The following is a 27410-nucleotide window of genomic DNA, read 5'->3' as shown; positions in this document are numbered from 1 at the left end:
TGAAGGAAGCAAGCCTCATGTTCGCTTCCAGCTGCCTGGCTGCCAGCCGCCATCTTGGCTGTCAGTTAATTTGCATATCTCCCTGATTAGCCAATGGGAAGAGTAGCGGTCGTAAGCCAATTACCATGTTTCTCTTTTATTAGTGTAGATAGTAGAAACTACCCTGTGGATTTAGTAGTATAGTTGGGGCTTCAGAAAAGTAAGATTCGATTTGCTTATAAGAAGAGGTTGGTCAACACTGCCTCCTTCCCTTCCCCCTCCATCCTCATAATTAGTGTTATACACCCATTAAAGAAATAAGAAATCTTCAGTCTCCCATATCATCTCTTCCTTATCCATCTCCCCTCCCCTGTGATTAAAAAAAAAAAAAGAGTAAATCTTTATCAGCCTCCTTTGGCTTACTTTTCATGGAGCAGGGATTTCATTGGAAGGAAAGCTTGCTACTTTCTTCTCATCCTTTCTCATAAGACTTCATACTTTCTTAGGAGGCTACAGGTGGAATTTTGTGAGGTCTTGAGGTCATTTAGAAGCAGACAGGTGAATTACTGTCTACTCACATTTATCCTGCAATTCTTCCTAGAGTGAAATACCATGGTTAGCAGCATTTCCCAAATGATGGTAGGATCAATGAAGTTCAAGGATCAGATTCTACACTCATGTTAAGACATTTTAAGGACTTTAAAAAGTGTTATGATATAAATGAGTTAGTAGATCACTGACAGTTTTTATCAGCATTAAAATCTATCTAGGTTGTTGGGTATTTTTTTACAAATCATTAGTTTAAGTTATTACAGAGAAATATATATTTCTGTTTTAGTGTAGGACATCAATCTACAGAACAAGAGATTGCCCAGGCCAGATGTGCATTGCCTTTACTACCCCCTCTTTCTGGAAAGAGATAATGTATTGTGTTCCAATGAAGGGTCACTTGGCAAATGAGGACCCATTTCCTCTTAGGTGGAGCAAAGAAGTTCATTGGTTTTGCTCTTTTGTACTTGGCATGATTTGGTACTTAAATGTTTAAAACTATGTTTGTGTTTATTGATATACATTAAAAATACCCAGAAAACTAAGGAAAGTAGATTATCCATAAGATGTACATAATGTGCTCATAATATCCCTATAATGTAAGAGCACGTGAGTTTGAGGCATATGTGGTTTTTCTTATTTGGAGTAGAGGAGAACCAAACTGTTACTTATATTATATTAGAGTTGATATAGATGAATGTTGTGCCTACTTTGCCATCTGGCTTTTGGATTACCTTTGGAAGCCTGAAACAGCCTGATATTAGTACCTCATGGAGGATCTTAATCTCAAGAAGTTCTTTAGTTTCTTCTTTTCTCTTTGTCCTATATTTACCTTTCTCAATAAAGTAAAAATTAAATTATTTGACTTGATTTGCTCTTAAGACATCAAAGTTTTACCATCAGATTGACTAGTTACTAGTTTCAGTACTTTCCAGTGGTTCAGATCTGATGTTCCATGCTTTGTACCACAGTCTGGCTCCATTCCGTGTAAAGCTATTATATCTTACTGGTGCTATGTTGAAGTTTGTTGAATCTGCTTGTACAACTCATGGTGCATTTTAAGTCCTTATGTTTCTCCATCTACCCTGTTTCTTCACAGAGCTACAGGCAACCAGCTGCTTTCATCGTCACACAATACCCTCTGCCAAACACTGTGAAGGACTTCTGGAGATTAGTATATGATTATGGCTGTACTTCTATTGTGATGTTAAATGAAGTCGACTTGTCCCAGGTCAATGGCTGTAGATTGCTTTTGTGTATTTATAAACAACTTAATAACATAGTAATAAAATGCTTTATATCATACTAGTTAGAAAAAAAACCATACTCTTTTTCTTTCAAAACATTCATCATCTAGGGCTGCCCTCAGTACTGGCCAGAAGAAGGGATGCTGCGCTATGGCCCTATCCAAGTGGAATGTATGTCTTGTTCAATGGATTGTGATGTGATAAACCGGATTTTTAGGATATGCAATCTAACAAGAGTAAGTCATTGTTTAATCATTCTAACTGAGCTGCTCCAGAGTAGGTAGAGCATAACCATGATGGGGTACAGTTCTGCTCACACAACATGAGTAGAATTAATAAGCATTACATAATCAGTCCCAAGTCTGGTAATCATCTTATACCTTAGTACTAGAGCAAAAAGCACTCTAAAAGCAGGAAAGCAGAAATGCTGAAAGCTAAGTTTTCTGGTCAACTCCTGGACTAATGTATACCACCTGAAAAATCTAGATTCAGATGCACTGGCTTGAGTCTGATTGTCTGCCTGGCTCCTCAGCACATGTGGCTGTATCGCTGGGTTGACTGCATGTTTGATTAGGATTGACATCCAGCTCAGAAAAGCCATGCAGTTAAGAAAATAATGACATAAGAATAATGATGACAGAGAAGAAGCTCTCCTCGGGAGGAAAGGCTGTGTTGGATGAGCCATTAGAGAAGGGTTCCACGTCACTATTCCAAGTCCTGTGTATAAGGGAGAAGCCGGCATGAAGGAAAGGGTAACTCACAGACGTCATTGACTCTCCTCCCACTTACAATTGCATCTTTCTAAACGTCCCAACATTTACTCTGCCCAGATCTATAGGTAGATAGAACCAGTGCTATCGCTGTGCCCTTTCCAAGAGCAGAGGAGCAACTGTGACCCTGAAGAGTCCTCCTCATGTGCTTTATGCTAAAAGGCCAATTAAAAACAATAAATATTAATAAAAAACTGTTTAGATTATGTAATCAAATAAGCAGAATTTGAAAATAAAACATTAGTAACTTCTATGAAATTACTCTGTTTTTAAAAATTACTCTTTAGCAGCAGCTCTCTACATGTCTCTTAATTTAATTGTGTGATTAGGATTGTCATAATAAAGTGCTTTTTTATATTAAAATGGCTATATGCCTTTCTAGTTAATAAGTATATATGTATATAATAATAGAGGATAAAATTTTATCCGATTCTATTGCTCATTTTAGTGGAGAAAAAGATAACTTCAATTCTGTCATAATATTCATGCATATCTTAGATGTTAATTTAAATGAAGTCTCATTATGTCTGCACATCTGTTACATTATGGTTCTAGTAATATTTTTGCTGAGAAACCATAGCCGCTAAACTAAGAAAGTAAGACTCATCTGTTAATTGAACTGTTTATATGAAAAATATTCCAGGAACAGGAATTGAAATGTGTTAAACTTTTTGTCAGCATATTTATTTGTTTACTTTCCTTTGTATTGGGTGTTCTGGTCCTTATTAGTGCAGGCATTTTTTTCTGTTTTCTATCTCATTATTTAATGTCATTCACTTCATCAAATACTTAGTATGCAACAACAAGAAGTTAGTATTGTACTAGGTAGGTTCTCATCCTACCAAAAGATACATGAGCCCTTGCCTGAATCAGCTTCAGATCTGATGCCATATGCTATGGCTTACTCATGCATTCCATATTCTTCCTTACAATTTTTATTTGAGGTTTTGATTCATTCATTCAACAATACTCTTTTTTTGAAATTGTTTTTGCTAAGTCAATGGTACAGAGTTTAGGGGAAAAGGGGAGAAGTTTCCTTATCTTTAAAGAATTAATATTTTATCAGGGAAGACAAACATTAAAAAACTAATTTAAGTAATCATTTATTTACAAATATGAGTCATTTTATAGAGTACAGAAATACAAAGTGTTTGCGTGACCTGACATAGCTGGGTGATCAGAGATTTCTTTGAGACAGTGGTGTTTAAGCCAAAATATGAAGAATCAGTAGAAGCTATTCAGGGGTGGGATAACCAACTATGCGGGTTTACACAGGATGGAGAGGTTTGGGGTACACATGAGTGTTAGAGCAGAGATCTGAAAAGTCCTTGGCAAACCCAAGACAAGTTGATCACTATTTGGAATTGAGAAGGGCAAGCAAGGAGGAAATGTTCAGGACACAAGCAAATGTATGTTCAAAGCCCCAACAGCAAGAAATTACTTGATAAATGAATTAAAAGAAGGTTAATGTGTCTGGCACTTGAATAGTGTATTCAAGTGAAGAAAAGGTTGAGAAAGATGGCGGAGCCAGGTTTCATAGGATCTTTAAGCCATGACAGTAATTTGAATTGTATGATAAGATCATTTGGAAGCCACTAAAGCAAAAAAAAAAATGACAAGATCAAATTTGCATTGCAAAATAATCATGTTGCCTGCAGTAAGAATGATTTGGAAGGAGATCACAGTTCATTCAGGGAGATCCAGGAGGAGCTATTCATCATAGCCTGTGATTGGTAGTGCAGTGATGTCAGTGGTGATAAAGAAGAGATAACTTCGAAGGTTATTTAAGAAGTATAAACATTGGAATTGACTAGAGGCCCGATGCACAAAATTGGTGCAAGGGCCATGGCCCCGGCCCCTCCCCGCTGCCTCTGCTGTGGCCACCTCCTCCCTTCCCCCCTCACCCTCCCCCGCCCACTGCGGCTTTGTCTGGAAGGAAGGACACCCAGTCTAATAGTGGAGAAAAAGATAACTTCAATTCTGTCATAATATTCATGCATATCTTAGATGTTAATTTAAATGAAGTCTCATTATGTCTGCACATCTGTTACATTATGGTTCTAGTAATATTTTTGCTGAGAAACCATAGCCGCTAAACTAAGAAAGTAAGACTCATCTGTTAATTGAACTGTTTATATGAAAAATATTCCAGGAACAGGAATTGAAATGTGTTAAACTTTTTGTCAGCATATTTATTTGTTTACTTTCCTTTGTATTGGGTGTTCTGGTCCTTATTAGTGCAGGCATTTTTTTCTGTTTTCTATCTCATTATTTAATGTCATTCACTTCATCAAATACTTAGTATGCAACAACAAGAAGTTAGTATTGTACTAGGTAGGTTCTCATCCTACCAAAAGATACATGAGCCCTTGCCTGAATCAGCTTCAGATCTGATGCCATATGCTATGGCTTACTCATGCATTCCATATTCTTCCTTACAATTTTTATTTGAGGTTTTGATTCATTCATTCAACAATACTCTTTTTTTGAAATTGTTTTTGCTAAGTCAATGGTACAGAGTTTAGGGGAAAAGGGGAGAAGTTTCCTTATCTTTAAAGAATTAATATTTTATCAGGGAAGACAAACATTAAAAAACTAATTTAAGTAATCATTTATTTACAAATATGAGTCATTTTATAGAGTACAGAAATACAAAGTGTTTGCGTGACCTGACATAGCTGGGTGATCAGAGATTTCTTTGAGACAGTGGTGTTTAAGCCAAAATATGAAGAATCAGTAGAAGCTATTCAGGGGTGGGATAACCAACTATGCGGGTTTACACAGGATGGAGAGGTTTGGGGTACACATGAGTGTTAGAGCAGAGATCTGAAAAGTCCTTGGCAAACCCAAGACAAGTTGATCACTATTTGGAATTGAGAAGGGCAAGCAAGGAGGAAATGTTCAGGACACAAGCAAATGTATGTTCAAAGCCCCAACAGCAAGAAATTACTTGATAAATGAATTAAAAGAAGGTTAATGTGTCTGGCACTTGAATAGTGTATTCAAGTGAAGAAAAGGTTGAGAAAGATGGCGGAGCCAGGTTTCATAGGATCTTTAAGCCATGACAGTAATTTGAATTGTATGATAAGATCATTTGGAAGCCACTAAAGCAAAAAAAAAAATGACAAGATCAAATTTGCATTGCAAAATAATCATGTTGCCTGCAGTAAGAATGATTTGGAAGGAGATCACAGTTCATTCAGGGAGATCCAGGAGGAGCTATTCATCATAGCCTGTGATTGGTAGTGCAGTGATGTCAGTGGTGATAAAGAAGAGATAACTTCGAAGGTTATTTAAGAAGTATAAACATTGGAATTGACTAGAGGCCCGATGCACAAAATTGGTGCAAGGGCCATGGCCCCAGCCCCTCCCCGCTGCCTCTGCTGTGGCCACCTCCTCCCTTCCCCCCTCACCCTCCCCCGCCCACTGCGGCTTTGTCTGGAAGGAAGGACACCCAGTCTAATTAGCATATTATGTTTTTATTATTATAGATTGTTGGATTAAAGGTATGGGGGAGAAGCTTATATGAAGAATAATTCTCATGTTTTTGCTTCTGTAACTTAGAATGTTTCTGCATGGGCATGTACGTATTTAGGACTTATAGACTCCAATGTAAATGTCATTTATATCATGGTGTCAATTGATATGAACCTATTGCTTTTTAGTACAATTTCTAGCCCCTACTTACATAACAATATTTTTTTTTCTCCACAGCCACAGGAAGGGTATCTGATGGTGCAGCAGTTTCAGTATCTAGGGTGGGCTTCTCATCGAGAAGTGCCAGGCTCCAAACGATCATTTTTGAAACTGATCCTGCAGGTGGAAAAATGGCAGGAGGAATGCGAGGAAGGGGAAGGCCGGACGATCATCCACTGCCTGTGAGTACGCAGCTGGCCTGGCCAGGGAGCTCGGTGCCCATTTCCTCACTAGCCTCCACGTGTTCCATGCTGCATAACTCACATCTTACATAACTCCATAGATATTTCTATACCATAATTCCATAATTAACTACTGACTTTAATTTTCTGATGTTTTTAGAACCTGATTATAGTGATTTAAACTATTTTGAATACTCCTTTAAACCACTTTTCCTGATTTATACAGTTTGCAGATCTATCAAAATCTCAGCATATCTAGGTTGGCAGTTTATGCCTATAGCATATTTCAAAGCACAAACTACTGAGCTATCATCTTCCTCAAGGGTCCTTTTTCTCTGCCCTGTACACATACGTACACACATATGAAGCAAAATTAAGACCCAAATGAAAAAAATTTTAAAGATAATATTTTCTTTTCCAAACATGTATCTTTGTGTCACCTATCGTCACCCAAAACCTCAGACTAACATGCGTTTGCTTTCTTCGGTTTTAGAAATGGTGGCGGGCGAAGTGGCATGTTCTGTGCTATAGGCATTGTGGTCGAAATGGTGAAACGGCAGAACGTTGTCGATGTGTTCCATGCGGTGAAGACACTGAGGAACAGCAAGCCCAACATGGTGGAAGCCCCGGTGAGTCAGAGTCCTCGAGGTAGAAGGGAGCGTAGACATTAGTCAGTTATTTACCTACTTGGGATTTGATTTCGTACGCACACAGGGAATCAGATGTGTAAATGAGTCAGTGGGGACTTTCCTGCCTAATTGATGAATTGTTGAGCATCCTTGTCTACCCCGATCACTTAATCACATATCTCATAAACTGCTAATAATGAAGAAAACTATTTTCACTAAATTTGAAAATGTATAGAATTTCTTTTTCTGTTATGGGCAATAAGTATTTGCTACAATAAAGTTTGATAAGTGGTTCTATCATAAGGACAAACCTGCTATCTAGGCTTTATTCTTATTATTTTTATTTCTTGAAGCATATTGAGTTAACTGATAAAATTAATCTGAGGGATATACTTGTAAATTCCTTCAGCAATTTAGTCACCCAATGTTTTTAAAGGACAACTGAAATTAATTTTAGTCGTTATTTATAATTCTTCATTTCTAATCAAGTTATACATTTTTTTAACTGTCATCGTTGACAATTTTCAGCTTTTACCAGTTATAGAGTGTAGTTCATATGACGCTACCTGAATTGGCCAGAGTTCGTAAAAGCAGAACTTAGTTTACAAAATACGAGCAGATAGATATGTGTATGTGGGAGTGTATCTGGGTGAAGCTGTAGGAAACTAAGATAGTTAAACTTCTCTAGCACATTTCTCTTCTAAAGAGAGATGTCTGTGGGTTACACATATGTGCATGGTGGGATGAAGTCAGGAGCAGCTGTGTAGTTTATGCTCACAGAAAAGTAAACCAGAAAAACCTAGGCGTCACTGTTGCTTGCTCTACATTTATCAAGATGATCAGATAACTAAAATGAGCAATTCAATAAACTCTTAAGTATTTTCACCACTTCCTGCACATGGATTGTTCACACAGGCAGGGCATGGCTTCTGAGACAAAATCTGAAGATTTACCTGCATACTCTTTCAGTTTCAAGAAAGATAACAGACTTCTCCCTTCTATAAGTCCTCCCACCCCATTCAGTCCACTTCATCCCTAAAGTGATTGCAGTTGTCCAAACAAGGTGATGTTGGTTTTGACTAGGGCGTTGTCAGTGGGGGATGGATTTGAGGGCATTTTGAGGTAGAACTCTGAGGCCATCTTAAAAAGCAGATGAGTAGTGGTTATGTCTTTAAACTACTTGCAGTCTGAGGATTTCTTGATGTAAACTCTGCCTCTATCTCCCAGATCAAGTCTTCTTAAAATCATCACTTCTGGCCTCAGAATTCAACTTTTACCTCCAAATTTCACTTTGATTTTTGCACCATTACCTTAAGAAAAAAATTCTACGGTTAAACTCTGCCATTCTTAAGCCTCCAAAGGGTTACTATTTACCTTTAATTTATGTCCCGTGAATCCTGACAGAACTCCCCACCCTCTGATTTGTGTTTCATCGGGGTTAATTATGAGTTCAATGTGCTATTGACTTGTACTGACACGTTTGGTAAGGACATTTAGAGTGTAAAACAAATTGTCAGAGACTGACTAAAAAGACACAACTGCTTCAAGCACTTTTTGGTTCTTCGGTAGGCTAATTTAAATCACCTCTTCTTGATAATTAGGGTAGGATTGATAAAGACCTCTTGGGTAAAGTTTTTATTACCCTAGTTTATTGCTGGAGACACCTGGAAGTTTGCTAGAAATAATATGTTTTACATTATTCCCCAATTCAGCCTGAATTTTACCTACTGGGATTGAATTGGAAAGTTTTTAATAAGTTACATATTGTAAGTCATAATTTGTAATACAGTCTCTGAATTTTTTCAAATTATAAATAATGAAGCCACACATAGATGGACCTAGAGGAAAGGCAGTTTAAACTCCAAAAATTTTATTGCTAACAAAATTATCTTAAAGATATAAAGGCAGTAGATATACATTTTCAGATATAAATAAGCTCAAAAAATGTTAAGAACCACTAACCATTTTTAAAAATTTACTTGAATACTCTGATGAACCAAAAACTGACAAAAATTAAGAATTTGGAATTGTAAAGTGGCAGTTGGAAATGACTGGCTTTTTTTTTTCTGCTAAGGAAAAATATCTTTAAGTAAGGGAAAGAATATTTGCATGTATTCACTGTAGTATTATTTATAATAGAATAAACAGATATATGCAATTTAATAGTCAAATAATCCATCTGTTAGATTTTTATGGACTATTAACATGGGGGAAAGTTACATAAGTTACTCAAAAGGCAATCCTATATAATAAAAACCTAATATGCAAATCAACCGAATGGTGGAATGACTGGTTGCTATGAACTGACCACCAGGGGGCAGATGCTCAACATAGGAGCTGCCCCTGGTGGTCAGTGCGCTCCCACACGGGGAGCGCTGCTCAGCCAGAAGCTCACGGCTGGCAAGTGCAATAGTGGTCGCGGGAGCCTTCGCGGCAGCACTAAGGAGCAGCAAGCAGGCAGGCGGTAAAGAGCGAGGGGTCCTGGACTGCAAGAGGGCACAGGCTGGGCTGAGGGAAGCCCTCCCCCTCACCCACAGTGCACGAATTTTGTGCACCAGGCCTCTAGTCTATACTAATAAAGAGCTAATATGCTAATGGTTGATACACCGTAATGGTAATGACCAGGTCATTAGCATATTAGCTGGGGCGTTGCTCCGGAGACAGGGTGGAAGTGGGGAGGCACCCAGAGGAGGCGGGACCATCCCGTGCTGGGGCGGAGGAGAGAGCCCATAACACCCCCCTCACTAGTCCTTCGCCACCCACTGCTTTCACTCTGAGTGCCCCTCGGCCCACTTGCCAGGGGAAGGAGCACAGCGCAACAGGCGGGAGCCTTCCATGCTCTCCTCCTGCGCCATGACGGGGCGGAGCTGCTGCATTGCTCCAGAGATGGGCGGAAGCCGGAGAGGCAGCCAGAGAAGGTGGGACCAGCCCGAGGCAACTCGAGAGACTGAGGGCAGGGCTTGAAGCGGCCAGAGAAGGCCAGAGGGTTTGGGGGCTGGGCCAGGCACACTGGAGCTCTGTGTGGACAGGTTTGGGTGTCAAGGCAGGGCTGCAGGTGTGTGGGCGGTGCTGCGCAATTTTGAGTCGTGCACTGAGCTCCTAGTATTATATAAGATTATATCCTTGCTAGGCCAGCATTGCTCAGTGGTTGAGCATTGACCTATGAACCAGGAGTTCATGGTTCCATTCCCCATGGGGGCACATGCCCAGGTTGCAGCCTTGATATCCAGTGGGGGACATGCAAGAGGCAGCCAATCAGTGATTCTCTCTCATCATTCATTTTTCTTTCTCTATTTCCCTCACCTTTCCTCTCTGAAATCAATTATATATATATTCCTCAAATATATATATGCAACTATATTTATTCTAAAGTAATTATTATTTCAATCATGCAAAACTAAGGCAGTACTGTAACAATTTTATTTACTGGTGATGGAATTATATAAAATATTTTTATGATTTATATTTTTCTATATTGGAAAATTTTTCTATCATGATCAGGTATTACTATCTTCATCAGCTTTAAAAAAACTGGAGTTTTTTTTAAATTTAATAGAAAAATATATGGCAAAGACAACATATTTTTTACATTGTCTCTTTTCCTTAAACAGCAAGTAGACTCAGTTGCAAAATATGTATTCCCAGATATTCAACTTGTCTATGGAAAAAATAATTTGTAATTCTTGAATAATCTAGATTGTGTGCTGATTTTTCATTTGGTAACTATTATTTACTAACAGTCTTTTTTTTCTTAACGTCTTTCAGGAGCAGTACCGTTTCTGCTATGATGTGGCTTTGGAGTACCTGGAATCCTCTTAGTTGGGTGAGACTTCCGCATCCAAACAGAAACCTCTTCATCTGTTGAGCCAGCAGCTGCTGTACTGTCACACCTGCGCAGAAAGATTTTAATGTGGGGGGTGGGAGACTTTTACATTCAAGAGGTAAAAGTATTTTTCTTATGAAGTCGTGTATCTTAATAAAAAGGACTCAATTAGTTTCTATTACTGTATGAAAGCATCAACATTTCGTGCCACATAAACTATATTTAATAAGAACCAAATTCAACTGAGAACGTATCGGTGTTTGTACAGTGAACATGCGCCTTTTCTCTCCTGGTTTTGGTAGAGCAGCCACCATGTGTTGCATGAATTAATACTTTCCACGTGGTGTTTTCCTCCCTTTTTCAGATAAAAGATGTTAAATCTTTAAAGGAACAAGAAAGAAAAGCTGTGCAAATTCATAGTAAAATTCATTTTTTATATGTTTCAAGTGTAGCAGATCTCTATAAATATATAAATATATATAACTGGCTTATTTTCTTTTAATGTGCAATGATGGCTGGATCATTTAAAGTTCTTTTTAGAAAAAAACATAAGCCAAAGACTCAAGTGTAAATATGTCTATACGGAGAAAGCACATTATATTTATTGGTTACTGACATTCCTTTTTTGATGGCTAAAATACTACCACCACACAATCATTTTTTTCCCTGAAGCTTTTTCTTTCACGAAAGTCGATGGTAAATGATTTTTGTAGATTATTTTTTGTATGGTTTAGTGTAAGTAGAGGATAAACTTTTTATTCATAAACCAGGAAGCAATGTTCTTTATAGTGATTCTCTTGTGTACATGCTTGTGAATTAAATTTATGTAAAACACCTTGGCAATTGGGTCTTTGAATATAGGACCAGATGAAAACATTTTGCTGAAAATGTATAATTTTTCACAATTTCATTAGGTGAATAAATAATGGTTTGGTGATCACACATGAGAGTTGAACACATTCAAAAGCCTTGCTGGTAGCGTGCGCAGTGTAAACATAGCCTTTAAGCATCACTTAAATTTTAAAGGAATTGATCTTTTCAGCCTATGGCCAACCACTGGTCAAGAAGACAATAGCAGCATTTATGCTTTCAGCGTCATTTTAGCAAACTGTAAACTGTCAAGGTGATAAGATGTTTCTTTTGATGTTTACATGCACAAGCTTTGGGTTCTGACCATAGAAAGTGTGAACAGATTAAAGCTGGATTCCTGTCTTGTGCGTTGTCACAAGATTCTCCAGGGAACCTTTCTAACTGTGGTGTTGCTCACATGCTCCATGTGGCTGTAACGAATCATCATCAGCGTGCAGTTCGTTATTGAGTAAAGCATTCCGGTATCTTCGTTCTAGATTTGCCAGTACATGACATGGTGCTTATAAAGATTTAATGAAAGGAAGAGAGAAATAAAGTTTTTATAATTACATCAGGTATTGTTTGCACATCATTTCCCCCTAATTTTCATGTCTGCACTTCCAATTAAATACGCTATTCTCAGTGATACAAGTAGGCCACCAAAATTCTATTAGAAGCAACACTAATGTCTATGCACTAATTTCTTTCTTTTAGTTTTTAAAATTGAATTTCAAAAAGTCCATAGAAGTGGAGGAAAAAAGACCAGGGGATTGATATCAATTGTGTTTTGAGTTTCTATATTTATATGTCACTATCCTTTTATATTTTATAAATATACTAGAGGCCTGGTGCATGAAATTCATGCAGGTGGGGGAGAGGGGTCCTTCAGCCTGGCATGTACCCTCTTGCAATCCAGGACCCCTTGGGGGATGTCCAACTGCCGGTTTAGACCCGATGCAGGACCTAACCACTCTGCCTGCCTGCCTCATCTATCCTAACCACTCGCCTGCCTACCTCATCGCCCCTAACCACTCTGCCTACCTGCCTGATTGCCCCTAACCGCCTCTGCCTCAGCCCCTGCTGCCGCAGCTTCATCCAAAAGGACATCTGGAAGGTTGTTCTGCTGTCCGGTCTAATTAGCATATTATGCTTTTATTATTATAAATTATCTATTTTTTTCTTATAACAATCTTGACAAATAGTAGTTATCATTCCTATTTTACTGATGAAATTGAAGCTGAGAATGTAAATGACTTATCAACTGATTCAATTCTGAGTCTGATTTAGCAACTTCTTCTCTTCCACTAAACACACTGCTTCCCTTTTGCACAATGAAAAGTTGGCATTTCATTCTTATTGTTCCTCATTAATTGATTTTCTCATAAAGTATTAACCATTGTGGGCATCTTTGAACTCCATTCACTGTGTATATTATTATAACATTGTGACTTTAATTGGTGAGAATTTAGATGAAGAGACTTTGTCTTTTCCTAGGAAGACTTAAGTTCCATTTAAACATGGATGCATTTAACAAAAAATTTGTAAACTTATTCAAGACTTTATTTTACCCAGTGATATTAATCCTATGGAGGATTCTGCTTTGCTTTATGATCCGGTTTTATTTCTACTTACATGATTGCATCCACACATCACCAAAATCACCATGAATACTACTGTTCACAAAGCTCACAGGTTCAGGTGGCCTCCAAAATTCAGGCAAAACAAAACAAAAAAGGAGTGCTCTTTCTCTTTAACCAGAAATGAAAATGTCATGCTTGCTTTGTTTTGGCACCACAGAGACCAGTTCATCAGCCGACAGTTGGGAGGGGAAGGATGCTAAATCTGTTTTTCTCAAAACTCATACTCCAAAAGTTGTACTTTATACCTGTGGGGAGCTCCCTGAGGAGTCCCAGGTCTAGCCATCTCCCACTGGGCAGGGAATATTCTGTCAGAACTTTTTAAAAAGTGAACATGCTTTTCACAGTTAAAGGCCTCCTGTCTCTCTCACTTATTCCTTAAATGTCTATCATAAAGTTGAATTTTACAGATCTCTTTTGTATATGTTATCACTACGGTAATGTTGGAATTGTGTCAGCAGAGACACACAAGCAACTTGGAATTTTGAGTTTTAACCAAGTACACTGGAAAGTGTCAGCCTTCTAGTCTGAGCTGCCTAGCCTTTTCTAATATGTAGTCTTTGGAGAAAAGAAAGACTTTTGCATGAATGTGTTTCTGTGTTACAGCCAAATCTCTGACATTGAGAGATAAACAAACAAACAAACAAGATATTTTTGCTTGGACAAAGAGGGAAAGGAGACATGTTTACCTCTATATGGATGTGCTAATGTGCTCATTCAATGTTCACCTTATTGAGAATCTCTTGGGTTGCAGGTACTCATGTAACAAACTTGGAAGTCAGACATCAACAGCTTCTCCTTCTCAAATCTCTGTTGCCTGAAAATGGTGTAGATATATAGAGAGGTTCCTGACATCTAAAAAACGTATCTGACACCAATAAATATTAAAATACAGGAGATAAATGACTGTCCTTAGCTCAACTGGAAATATGAGATAGTCTGTTAGCTTTGGAAGATCACCTTTGGGATTCACTTAAGTTTATAGGGGAGTGACAATGGTACATTTATATTTAGTTTTGATGCATTTTGAGCATTCCTTTTTAATATCAAAATAGCCAGAAATTATTATTGTATCCCATACCCCAGTGTAATATGTTGAATATTTACGCTATGAATTATTTCCATAGGCAATAACTCCATTACCTTCCTAGACTCATTTCAGTGTCTTAATAAACACACATATTAAATATGGGCAATGTGCTATTTTACTAAATACTATGCTAAGTGAAGATAGAAGAAAGCTGGCTGTGCCTCCTGTAACAATTTCTACTTACATTATTTTACAAAGTCTCTCCACATGATAGGGAGGCTCGGTGTGAGAGAGAGATGATCCAGATTTGTATACAACTCTGTTCAAGCAGCCTGCAGAGTATTAGAATATCACTGCTCTGAAACTAAAAGGAAAAGCTGCCTTGGGATCTACTTTAAGTAAGCTATCAGCGGTTTCTGGAATAGAAATTGATGGAAATGTAGTAGATATATAACAGTTCTGAACTTCCAGCTTCCTCCAAAGTAAATTGAAGTGCTAACCTGGAATATAACACCAAAGAGACACTGTTTTCAAGTCCTGGGCATTACTGCCATCTTGCCTGGTCTGAGATGAAATTTAAAAAGCAGAGAAAACGAGATCATCATGGCCTCCACTTGTTAGTTGATAAAAAAGAGATGCCTGAAGCAACAGTGGGTACTGTGAGTGAAGGACAGAAAACAGGTATATTTCAGAATGGTCACTCAGGTTGTATGACAATAGGCATCCTTAGCTTGTGCACTTTCTAGTAGGAATACTTTTCATCTCTAGAAAAATATATATCTCCCACTCTTAATAAAACACATTCCTTCTTGCATTTTCCTACTTTGGTTGGAAAATAGATACTAGATATTCTACCATCTTCAACTCTAACCAACAATAGCATGAGACTGAGGATAAATGGCAACTATTGTTTGACATGAAGACAAGAAGGAACCCATGGGAAAGCCAACTCCCACTTGGACTCGAAAGCATATGTGATGCCCAAAGCGAATGTCACCTGCCTCCCAGCTGCGTGGAAATGTGGACCCAACAGTGACTCACTCTCAAGAGGGTCCAGAAATTTAAATTCTTATGTGAACCCTTAAAATTTTTTAATGTTGTCAACCAATTAAATTCAAAAATGAAAATAAACTTCTGGACCAATGCTGTGCAAAGCAAAAGTTACCAGGGGGCTGCATCTGGGCAACTTAAAGAGTTGCAGGTTCCCAGTTTGTGAACCTCACTGGAGAATAGCTATTGTTTGTTCGGGCCTTTTGAAAATGTTTTTAATGAAACAGGAGTTTCTGTTGTCTTTAAATAGCTGTCATGACTATTTTTCATAGTTGTTCTTTATTTTCTACATATTTTTGTCTTAAAAATATGTGTACATGAATCTTGAATCCTCAAATGTCAAACAAACAAACAAAACAACATGATGTATCTCTCTGCCCTCCTAGCTGGACGAAATTTAGAAGAGCATATTTTAGAAAGCAATGCACGCACTTCACCTAGCCAGCACCCCAAAGATGATGACTAGGGAATAATTCTTCTGGAAGTAATAGCTTAGAGAGCTCTAAAGGAGAGTGCTTGTTCTGTAAGCTACGGGATGAGCCGAGCTGTTTTAGTCACAAAGGCAGGAACATATCTGTAGAAGCTCCAGCCTCCAGATTGTGATGGTACATGATGACTTTCATGGCAGGTGCAAACAGTATGGGCTCCTGCCAGCCCACAGTAGGAACCTCAACTCCAGTTCCATAAATCTAATTACCTGAAGCATAGTCAGCAGACTGAAATTGATTCTTCACCTTCATGTGATATTCTTGGCATGATAAAGTGGATAAGTATTTGTTAATGATTTACTTTCCAGTGTTGAGGTCTGTATTGTCTAAGGTCAAATGTGATCATTGAGGGAACAAATTTACCTTCACACAATAAATCATATAATTCCATTTAATGAAATTAGGGATATTAGAAGGATATTGATGATCACATCCAATGCCATTGTTATTAAGTTTAAGACATTAAAACCTAGAGAAGTCATGTTTTTCAGTAAAGAATCAGTAAATATTTAAGCCATACAGGTTATTGATCTTTGTTACCTTTGTTGCTTAACCCATCCTTAAAGAATGACTAAAGAAAGTTCTTCAAAAAAAAGTAAAAGAATTTTTAAGCATCAGAAAGGAAGTAAGAGCAGAATTATGGGTAAATACAAAGGAATATTCTTTTCTTCATATACTTGTAATAATTATACAGTTAGAATTAGCATCTAATAAAGTTGACTTCTAAACAAATACAATGCAAGAGTAAAAATTGATAGTGATGAAAGGAGAAAGACAAATCCACAATTAAAGTTGGAAACTTCAAACCCTACTCCCCTCCTACCTGCCCACAGCAACTGATAGAACTAGCAGACAGAAAATCAGCAAAAAAGTAGAACTGAACAAAACAACCGACAGGGTCTAATTTAGAACACACTACCCAATAACAGCAGAATACACTTTATTCAAGCACCCATGGAACAATCACCAAGATAGATCATTCTCTGGGCAATAAAACAAAACCTCAACACATTTAAAATCTATAGAGTATGGTCTTTGACATTACTAAGGCATTAAACTGAAATAATTCAATAAGAGGCAACAGGAAAAGTCTATGTAATTTAAGCTACACATTATGACACCATTCATAGGACAAGGAGAAGTTTTCAAAGAAAAAAACAGACCTGAAAGAAAAGGAAGTACAATGTATGAAAACATGTGAGATGCTGCTAAAGCAGTGCTGAAAGGGAAATTTATAGCATTAAATGTTTACATTTGAAATGAGACAAGGTCTCAAATCAATTATCTAAGTTTCTACCTCAAGAAAATAGAAAAGGAAGAACAAAATAAAACAAGTACAAGGAAGGAAATAATAAAGAGCATAAATCAATGGCAATGAAAATAGGACATTAGTGAATATCAATAAAATAAGAATTTTGCTCTGATAAATAAAAATGATAAACCTCTAACAAAACTTCAGTTTTAAAAAGAAGATTCAAGCTTCTCTGAACGATGAGTCCATAATCCCTCCTTCAAATAAAGTCCCCTTTCCAGCATATTTCTTTTCTTACTGTTGCGGTGTTAGTAACTTCCAAAGGAAAGGGAATACGAGACAGGATTTGAATCCAAATCTTGTGTTTGTTCAAAACTGTGCCCCAAAGAGTGAAACTGGAGAGAAAAAAACAGAAAGACAAATATAGAGAGTAAATAAGTGAGCAAGACAGATACTGATATGCGGAGGATTACAAGTCATGATGTCACATGACCTGCAGAGAATTCAGGGAGAGGGTCCTTTCAATCCAAGGCTCCACAATGGGAAGAAGCGGGGTGTGCAGAAGGAAGAGAAGGGTGGGTGAGGCTGGAGCACGCTGAGGAGAGGAGTGCAGTGTGAGGTCAGTGAGAGAGCCCACAGCATGTGGGTTTACTAAGCCAGAACCAAGGGTTTGGGTCTGTGATTCATCTTGGTCCTCCCTTCTCTCCACACTCACATTGTAAAATCTAGAGTTTAGCGCATTGCATTGCACATGGCAGATTTTTAAAAAAATGTTTATTAGACATAATTTAAGCCAGACCTAGAATCCAGGCTTATTTCCTTCTATGTTTTTTCTACAACATCGCAGAGTGCCTCTGCTTCTACAAAAGCACACAAATAAATGAAACCCTCAGGCATCTGCTCTTGGGATCTTTCCAGGACAATTTTTTTGGTTACACTGAATAACACAGTCCCCTAAGCAGTTTGGCATTTCATTTATAGTATTCATGGATTCAATGAGCTATTTAGTATGTAATTTGACTCTAGACCATGATAAACAAAAAATAAATCTGGGCCTAAGGGGACTACAGCAATTCATCCGATTCAATATCACTAATTGAATATAAGAAAACCGCCCCCCCATTCCAGTCTAAACATGTAAACGATAGTTACATATAAACATATTTTATAAATACAGAGTCGCCTATGTAAACTAGAAATGAAAATCTCATCAATCAGAATGGTGAGGCTTTCCTAAATAGCATACAGAAATCATAGCAGTTAGTGGGGAAAGGGGGCTGAAGCTGTGTAACGGGGGGGTGTCAGGGGAGACGGGCAGGACCACACCCACACTGAACTCACATGGCTGACTGATAGTCAGAGATGTGCTGGGCTCCTAGAATTATTCTAGGTTTAAAAAGCCAGTCCTAAAAAGGTAGATGCTTTCCATCCCATTTCTGAAATGACAGAATTTTCGATATGGACCAGCCTGTGTCTGCATATCTGTGGCCTGAACCATTCATGTGGCCAGGAGAAGAACAGACAGCCCTCTACTTAGCGGAAACCGAGAGCCGAGATGCATGTCATTTACCCTAAGAGTCCTGAGGTTGTATTAGAGTCTTAGGGTTGGTACAACAAATTACCACAAACAGGTGACTTACCACAGAAATGTTTGGTCTCAGTTCTCAAGGCCAGAAGTTCAAAATAAAGGTGTCATACTCTCTCTGACACCTATAGGGAAGCCTTCCTTGCTCCTGGTGGGTGGCCAGCAATCCTTGGCATTCCTGGTCTTGCAGTTGCTGTGCTCCAGTCCCTGCCTCCATCTTCACCTGGTTTCCCTCCCATGTCTCTTTTCCTCTTATGTTACCAGTCATACCAGATCAAGAGCTTGTCCTTATTTTCACTTAACTAATTTCATCTGCACTATTTCCAAATAAGTTCACATTCTGAGGTCATGGGGGTTAGGACTTCAAAGTATTTTTCCACACAGCAGTAGAAAGCTAGCACACTCAGCCAAATTATTCAAGGGTGAGGGTAGAATGAAGAGATTTTCAGCCCTAGCCAGTTTGGCTCCGTGGATGGAGTGTCGGCCTAGAAACTGAAGAGTCCCCAGTTCAATTCCAATCAAGGGCACATGCCTGGGTTGTGGGCTCATTCTCCAGTAGGGGGATGTGCAGGAGGCAGCTGATCAATGATTCTCTCATCATTGATGTTTCTATCTCTCCCTCTCCCTTCCTCTATGAAATCAGTAAAAATATATATATTTTTAGACATTTACAACCTGTGACGGCAATGTATACAGAGCTGCATCCCCACTGATTACTGCTAGAACATCTTTTCCCACACATTTATGCATTCTTAAGATATAGGTTTATTGGATTTTAAATGTTACATAAATGTTATAGTGCAGGTATCCTGCTACTCCTTTCTGTTTTTCATTGACTATGTTTTTTAGTTTATTTACATTAGAAAGCTAGTTCACTTTTATTGTTCTTTTAAAAATATGTTTTTATTGATTTTAGAGAGAGAGGAAGGGAAAAGAATAGAGAGACAGAAACATCGATGAAAGAGAATCATTGATTGGCTGCCTCCTGCACAGCCTGCTGGGAATCAAGCCCACAACCCAGGCATGTGCCCTGACCAGGAATCAAACCAGTGACCTCTTAGTTCATGGGTTAACAATGCTCAAACACTGAGCCACACCAGTGGAGCTAGCTAGTTCATTTTTAAATTTCTCTGTGGTATTTTATTGTAGAGATATAGCTAGTTTATCAAAATTTTCTCTTGTGGATGAATGTATGTTATTCTCTATTTGCCTTTCAAGAGTGCATATGTTTCTCTATTGGCCTCTTAAGAGCTACTCAGCCTTTCTCTGCTTGTCTGTGTGTCATGGCTGACACACCTAGAGGCTGACTACATCACCTGAAGTCTTGATCAGACTTAGAGTTGGGCTTCATCAAGGCAGGACACCAATGGGAGATGAGCTGGCAGGAGGGAAGGGAAGTGGTGCTCTTTGCTGGTGTACATTTTTGATACTGGCTGCATTTCTCTACCAGCCTGACCTCATGACTTTAGCACTCCAGATTCTGATAACACTGCTTCATCCTCTTATGCCCTCAGGTCTAGGGATGACAACGAATTTTAGCTCTTGATACTTCCTGGGTGCTTTACCAACTTTTACAATCCCCAAACTTCCTAGTTTCAATTGTAAATGACATTTTTTTAAATTCTTCAATCTATCATTTGAATATGTTAATTTCTTGCCAAAATTTTGACTGATACAATCATTGGTTTCAGAAGTGGCCCTAAAGACACAGTTCATCAAATTGGATTATGGGATTGGGTCGGCCCTAGATTTGATGAGTGCCAGAATAAACTCTTTGCCAGAGGAAAATGAGACCCATGTAATCAGAGGCAAGCAATAGCTGATACCTTTTCTAAAGCAAATCTGCCTCTGGCATATGATATACATCTACTGCCCTAGCAAATGCTTTCCCTTTAGTTTCCATCAGTAAATATAACCCGCAACATCTCACCTTTGCCCAGCATTCTGCAGTGCACCTTTGCTGTCTTTTATCAAAGTTATGTCTGATCTCTGTCATGTTATAGTCTCTAGACTGAAGCAGTGATCCTCAAAATGTCATCTGTGAACTGGGTTTTGGTTCATGTTTCTTACTTGTCCCCCATGAATTAAGGATTTTGCACCAGAAGGTGAACTATGTCACTAAGTGCAATGTTTAATTGAGCTGATGATTTTTTTCTTAGCAGCGCTTTTAGTGAGGGAATTGTGTAGTGATTTACATTCTCATGCAAGCTCTTTACCTTATTGTTGGAGATGGGTACATTTAATAACTGGTATTCTTGACTAGAGGAACCTTTATCATCTTGATATACAACAGAATATCATGTTGGGACATAATAATTTGACCTTGTCATCAAGAAGAAGCTCACAACCAGATGCCTCAGGAAGACAAAATATGAGTGAGGGGGAAAAAAATGAAAGTCCAGTGACTGCTGATATTATGAAATTTCTAGTAGGACAATGGTGTCTAAATGTCAAGACATTTCCTCTTACATGAGAGACAAGTTACCTCACTTTGCATAAGCCATAGCAGAAAGAGCCCTCACACTTAGTGTATTTAAGACCTTAGATTTGGGTATACTGCTCTGGTCCACCTACCAGGTGGCCTGAAAGGTGTCCTGTTCCCAGAGGCATGTGGAGCAAGAGAGGGTCTGCAGCAGATCCAGGCTGATCTTCCACTGAGGCCTATGACTGAGTGGTACTGGGAAGAATTTGTGGCAGAAAGGGATGAATATGCAGCAATAGTAACATCACAATGAAGAGTCCTGAGGTTTGGGAAGAAAGCTATGTCCTTTTCCACCAACTACTATATTTGTGCTTTGGGTTTGCTACTTAGCCCCAGCAGAAAATGAACAGCCAAGTATGATATGGAACACCAAGTGACTATGAAAATGGACCCTAAGAATGGCTACCATCAGAAATTGAGTGTTACCTGAACCAGGAAATTATGAAGTTGGATGTGTGTGGTCACATTCTATTATAAGCTGTGATTGGTATGTATAAGACTGAGACTGAGCAGAAGATGAAATCACAAATAGATTTCAGGCATGGTGGCTGAGAGTCTCGCCTGACAGTGGTTCCCGCTCTTCACTTCCTCTCCTCTCACTCACACCTATAGTCTCATCGAGATGCCAACGTCATCTTGGTTTTATTAGTTAGGCACCAGATTGTCTGTTGGCATGATAGCACTATTTCCACTCCCCTTGTTTAGCAGGACCTAGAACAAGTGTTGGCAAACAACTGCCTGTGGGACACATTCAGCCCACCACCTGTTCGTACTGCTCCTGAGTTCAGAACGTGTTTTATACTTGTAAATAGGTGGGGGGAAATGTCAAAAGAAAAACAAGAATTTGTAGCATATAAACATTACCTGAGATTCAAAATTCAGTGTCTCTGGTGCCTACCATGGCACAGTGACAAGGCTTAAAACATCAACTATCTGGACCTTTATAGAAAAATGTTTTTGACTCTGATCTAGAAGCCAAAGATCTATATTGCCCCAAATTCCTAGTAGATTAGCTTCCACTTTTGACAGTACTCACAGAAGGCTTAGAAGGAAGCACATAAGCGGAGGGTAGTATTCCCTTCTGGCTGTAAGGAAATTTCATGGACTTTGGCAGGCAACTAATAGGGGGTTTTGATAAAACCTTCTAGGCATCCTCTTGTCAATTGGCCACAAACACCAAACAGAGATCATAAAGGATGCCTGCATTTTATGATTTCCTGATTTCTGGTATTTAATCCTTTCTTCCTGGAAATACCTAACAGTGGGTATTTCTAACCTTCTACTCAAACCTTGCTTGAGTCAATATGAAAAACACTGAATCAGCCCTGCCAGCATGGCTCAGTGGTTGAGCGTCGACCTATGAATCAGGAGGTCACAGTTCCATTCCTGGTCAGGGCACATGCCCAGGTTGCGGGCTCGATCCCCAGTGTGGGGCATGCAAGAGGGAGGTGACCAATGATTCACTCTCATCATTGATGTTTCTGTCTCTCTCTCCCCCATTCTCTCCCTCTCTCTTCCTCTCTGAAATCAATATACATTGAGGAAAACAGGGTAAGTGGCACATAACTACAGCTATAACTGGAATTACGTGTTCTGTGAGAGTTTATAATAAAGGAATTCTAACTATTCGAGGGAATCAGGGAATGTTTCCCTGAGGAAGTGAAGGCTGATCTTAGATCTGAAAAAATATATATAAAAATTAACCAGGCAAAAGACTGAAATTTTCAGGCTAGAGAAAGTATTACAGGAATGAGAAGTGGTATACAAATAACCCTTCATGAGGAAGAATATGGTGTTGTAAGGAGAAAAATGCCAGTCCAGGAGAGACTTAGGAAGGTGCAAGATACAGCTGGACAAGGAGAGAGCCATAGAATGCAGGTCCTTCTAGGCTGTGGTAAGGATTAAGGTTTTTCTCCCATGACCAATGAGAAACATTTTCATGACCTCTATTGGTCATAAGAACTTTATGAAAGAGATGACAGGAAATATGGGGCTTGACTAATGGTTGGGAGAGTGGTGAGAGGATGGGCACTCCAAAAAAGGGACAAGATATGTTAGCATATATCAGCCAGTTTAGCTGGAGCAGAATATAGTGGAGATTAATTTAAAGACAAAGTGGCAGAGATTTAGACTTTATTTTGTTGTCAATGAAAAGTTGTCCAGGTAACCATAACTGCATTCTTCTGGAGATGTTTCTTGTGGTAAAAATAAACTGAAATATCAAATTTGAATTTAGGTTGAGAAATACTGTTGGCTTTTGTTAATGATTGTGTTTTGTGGTTCTTGAAATGAGACAAGGAGGCTTAAAGATACAGGAAATTTGTGGCTTTGGTAAAGGTTTTGAGTTTTTTATATTAAAAGAAGCTGTTGCAGGGTTTTTCTTTATGCCAGAACCGTAGAAGTAGAGGAAATGAATTATGGCACTTTTGAATATTAAATTGTGTCTTAGTTACCCAGCTTTTGCAATCTTATCTTATGAAGGAGGCACGAAAAAGGACTCTAGTTGAAATTTGATACAGAGGCTTTCAATAGACATGAAAAATTAATTTAAATCTATATTTAAAAGTATATTTCTTGTCTTAGAAAGAGAAACATCAAGAAAATCATTCAGTATACATTTACAACAGCTGGGTAAGAAAAAAGACATGTCATTCTAACAGAGTTAGGAAATGTTGCAGGTCAGTTTCCCTAAAAAGCGACCCTGAAGTGGAGATTAGCATGCAAACAGTTTATGGAGAAGTGATTTTTGAGAACAACGTGTATTGAGGAAAGCAGGATTGGGCAGCTGGAGAAGGTTAACCACAATGCAGTTACCACAGAGCTGGGATGGTCCTTCAGAGTTGCAGGTTGCCCCAGTTGAGGTAAAGAGGCCTGCCCTTGTTTCCCTGCATCCGCCAATCAATCACTGGCTGCAGGTGGCCCAGAGGGAAGGTGCATAACTTTGGATTGAGGAAGCTTCCGTAAACCAAAGGTAATTCCTGGAGAAGGGCTCAGCTAAGAGCTGCCCATCATCAACACTTAGATCCAAGGAAGGATCTACATGGTATACCACAGCTTTCAGTACCAATTTCTCCTTGTGTTTCTTGGATCCACTTGTGGTCCTCTTTCCTGATAGGGATGGAAAGAACTAACTTTCCAGATCAATGGCCACATACCACATTCCTAAGGCCATGTTAATTTGCTCTAGTAAAAATAATATATATGATAATATAACTACAACTGAAGTTAATACTTAATTGAGTTTTTGGTAACCACTGTTACCTAGAGAATCCATCAGGTTTTTCTAGGTGCCAGATTGGTGAATTCAGTGGGGATATGATAAGGACCACCACTGCTGCATTCCATAGGTGCTTAAGAGTGGCACTAATGTCTGCTATTTCTCAAAATTGCAATATTTTTAATAGTTTTTATTGAGAATAATTAACATACCATATAATTTACTCATGTAAACTGCACAACTCAATAGTTTTAGTATTCTCACAGACTTGGGCAACATTGTTTTTATAATTTACTTCTTGTGAGAAAGTTTCAGGGGGGTCCCCTTAGTTTTCTCTCAACAAAAGCTCTTACTTCACAGATCAATGGACTAACATAGAGATTCTGCCAAATCACAGGATATCCATTTGAATTGGACATTTGGAATCTAGAGAAATGGATTTAGGGAGCTGACCGTGAGTTGGATTTGAACCAGGACTATTTTGATCACCTGACCCTCATTAGCCACCAATCTATTGGGTGTAAAGAATGAGGATGACTGCTCCAGTGAGGTTGGGACAGATAATGGGGACCAGTATAGACTGATGAACAGGGGTAGATGCAGAGGCAGAGCAACATTGAACAGACTGTCAAACTACAGTGGGAAAATGGCCACAAGACACTGGGGAGTGGGGGAGGCCGAGGGAATGTCAAGGGGGGGAAAAAAAGGAGACATATGTAATACTCTTTTTAATACTTTAAGAAATAAAAATTATTTAAAAAAAAGAATCTAACAGGCAAAAAAAAAAAAGAATGAGGATGCTTCCAATAGCCCTCTAAATGTTTGAATATTCCTCTTTTTTTTTCAATATATAGTAACAAATGTCATGGTTCCCTTTGGGAAAGAACTGGGGGAATTATTATCCATATACCTGTCATCACGATACAGGTTCCTTTCTGATAGTTAACTATTAACCAGCCTCTCCCAGATCTAAGAACTAGCTCAGCTCTGGAAATTGGGTAGTGAATCATGACTTGTTATTGGAGTTGCCTTCTGATAGTGAACCATTGATTTATTTTAGTTGCATAGATTGAATACCCATGTAGAATGCCCATTTATCTTGATCTGGTAACACTATATTTTATTTTATTTTAAAATACATTTTAATTGATTTCAGAGAGGAAGGGAGAGGGAGAGAGAGATAGAAATATCAACGATGAGAGAGAATCATTGATCGCCTGCCTCCTGCATGCCCCACACTGGGGATTGAGCCTGCAACCCAAACTGGGCATGTGCCCTGACCGGGACTCAAACTGTTACTTCCTGGTTCATAGGTTGACATTCAACCACTGAGCTATGCCAGCCGGGCAACACCATATTTTACAAACTACCTTTCTTGTTCTTTGTGTGCCATTATTTCCAACATATCCTGCCATTAGGTCTAGTCTACAGAGGACAGCCTCTAGTAATCTCTTAAAATGCCATTGCCCTGCTCCCAATCACATTCTTTAATAAGTAAAGTGTCCTCTGAGACCTCAAATGGAATATGGTCATCTGGTGATTTTCTTGGATTTATGTAGATTATCAACTCTAGTATGCCCATTTTTGAACCCTTTAATTCTTTTCTTTACTATTTGTCCTGACAGTGTTATATTTCCACTTCACCTAGTATGGGGTCATCATTTTTGCAAGCATTTGGGACCCAATCTAGCAGTATAATAGCACCCTCTACCTAGTTCTTGCCAATATATTAAATCCTGGAGTGATTTATAGTGACCCTATACTGATAAAAATATCCTCATCCAACTTTGTATTCCATCCCCTTGTTACATCACTTTCAAGATCCAGGTTCATATGCACTCTCACAACTCCTATATGTACATATTGCTTAAGTCCTTCAGTGCCTTAATATCTAGTGGCTTTCTTCTCTTAACAGGCCTAGCACATTGCTGACCTGGTTATACTGTGACCCAATTCTAGCTGTTTTTCTCATAGCCAAGAGAGAAAGTGGGGCTATATATTAAACAAGGAATTTATTGTTCTTAAGTCAGAAACCTATGTTTTGTCTTCAAAGAAAGGGAGAATAATAACCATTAAGGAGAATAAGATATTTCTGAAGCCCAGGGGTTCAGAGCGTTCCAATGTATTTAGGATATGTTAGTATCCCAGATGTCTCCATTCAAGTCTCAGAGTCCTACTCTTTTTGAATCAGTGCCCTAATCTTGGCATATCAGACATGCCAGGGTTAAAAACTCAACCTGTTCTGGAGCAGGTTCTCTTTTAAGTAAGTCCTCAGTCTATCCTCAGGTTTTCTGCTCTCTAGATGTAGGAAATCAGAGGATATGGTGTCAGGGAAAGTCACTGATATTACTACTCTACCTTATCTTGGTGACTAATCACCTTCAGCTTTTCACTTCTTTTTTTCAAAGTCTATTGTCTCAGCAATAATCATTTGATAACATCATTCTTATAATTACTATTTCCCCAGTATATTCCACTTCACCAGTATCTCATCCCAGTACACCACTGGTCAGAATTCTAAGAATTGCACTGAAAGTCATGGGGTCCTTATTGTCACATGGCCAGTGGTAGATCTATCTCCAAAATCACATTTCTGAGTTTGCTTCTTAGGTGAACTCCCAGCATCAACATTCCAGTACCAACTTTCTTAAGTTGGATTCCCCAGGAAATAGACTCTAAGATTCTGGGATTTGCATGCAGGTTTATTGGAGACTTCCTTTCCTGGGGAACAAAACACAAGTCAGGGATGAAAAAGGCAAATAGAATAGAGGTTGAAATTGAACTGTGATGAGTTGCAACAGAGGCCTCATCTAACCCTATGGAGGTTTCAGAAACTGGGGTAGCCCTTCAAAATTGGCTCCATTTAATCATGGGGACCGTTGACTACTCATTAAATTCAAACAGTCCTCAAGGAAGTGTTTTAATATTTAGTGAGGCTACTTCTT

General features: G+C 38.6%; 1 protein-coding gene across 11 annotated transcripts in view; it reads left to right on the top strand.

The window, feature by feature from the left end:
• Positions 1 to 12295, top strand: part of PTPRK (protein tyrosine phosphatase, receptor type, K) — a 364082-nt gene extending 351787 nt beyond the window's left edge. For 7 of the 11 annotated variants that reach the window (XM_005858969.2, XM_005858974.2, XM_005858971.2 and 4 more), the window contains 5 exons: positions 1628 to 1759; positions 1886 to 2011; positions 6260 to 6423; positions 6917 to 7052; positions 10818 to 11112. In XM_005858969.2, the coding sequence (XP_005859031.1) occupies positions 1628 to 1759; positions 1886 to 2011; positions 6260 to 6423; positions 6917 to 7052; positions 10818 to 10871 (612 nt within the window). In that variant the 3' untranslated portion in view covers positions 10872 to 11112. Of the gene's footprint in view, positions 1 to 1627; positions 1760 to 1885; positions 2012 to 6259; positions 6424 to 6916; positions 7053 to 10817 lie in introns of all 11 variants that reach the window. The other 4 variants (XM_014533788.1, XM_014533787.1, XM_014533786.1 and 1 more) reach the window with 1 other exon arrangement.
• Positions 12296 to 27410: the final 15115 nt, after the last annotated feature.

This window comes from Myotis brandtii, unplaced genomic scaffold (genome assembly GCF_000412655.1).
Source record: "Myotis brandtii unplaced genomic scaffold, ASM41265v1 scaffold123, whole genome shotgun sequence".
Taxonomy (NCBI): Eukaryota; Metazoa; Chordata; class Mammalia; order Chiroptera; family Vespertilionidae; genus Myotis; species Myotis brandtii.
This window is presented reverse-complemented; position numbering and strand designations above follow the sequence as displayed.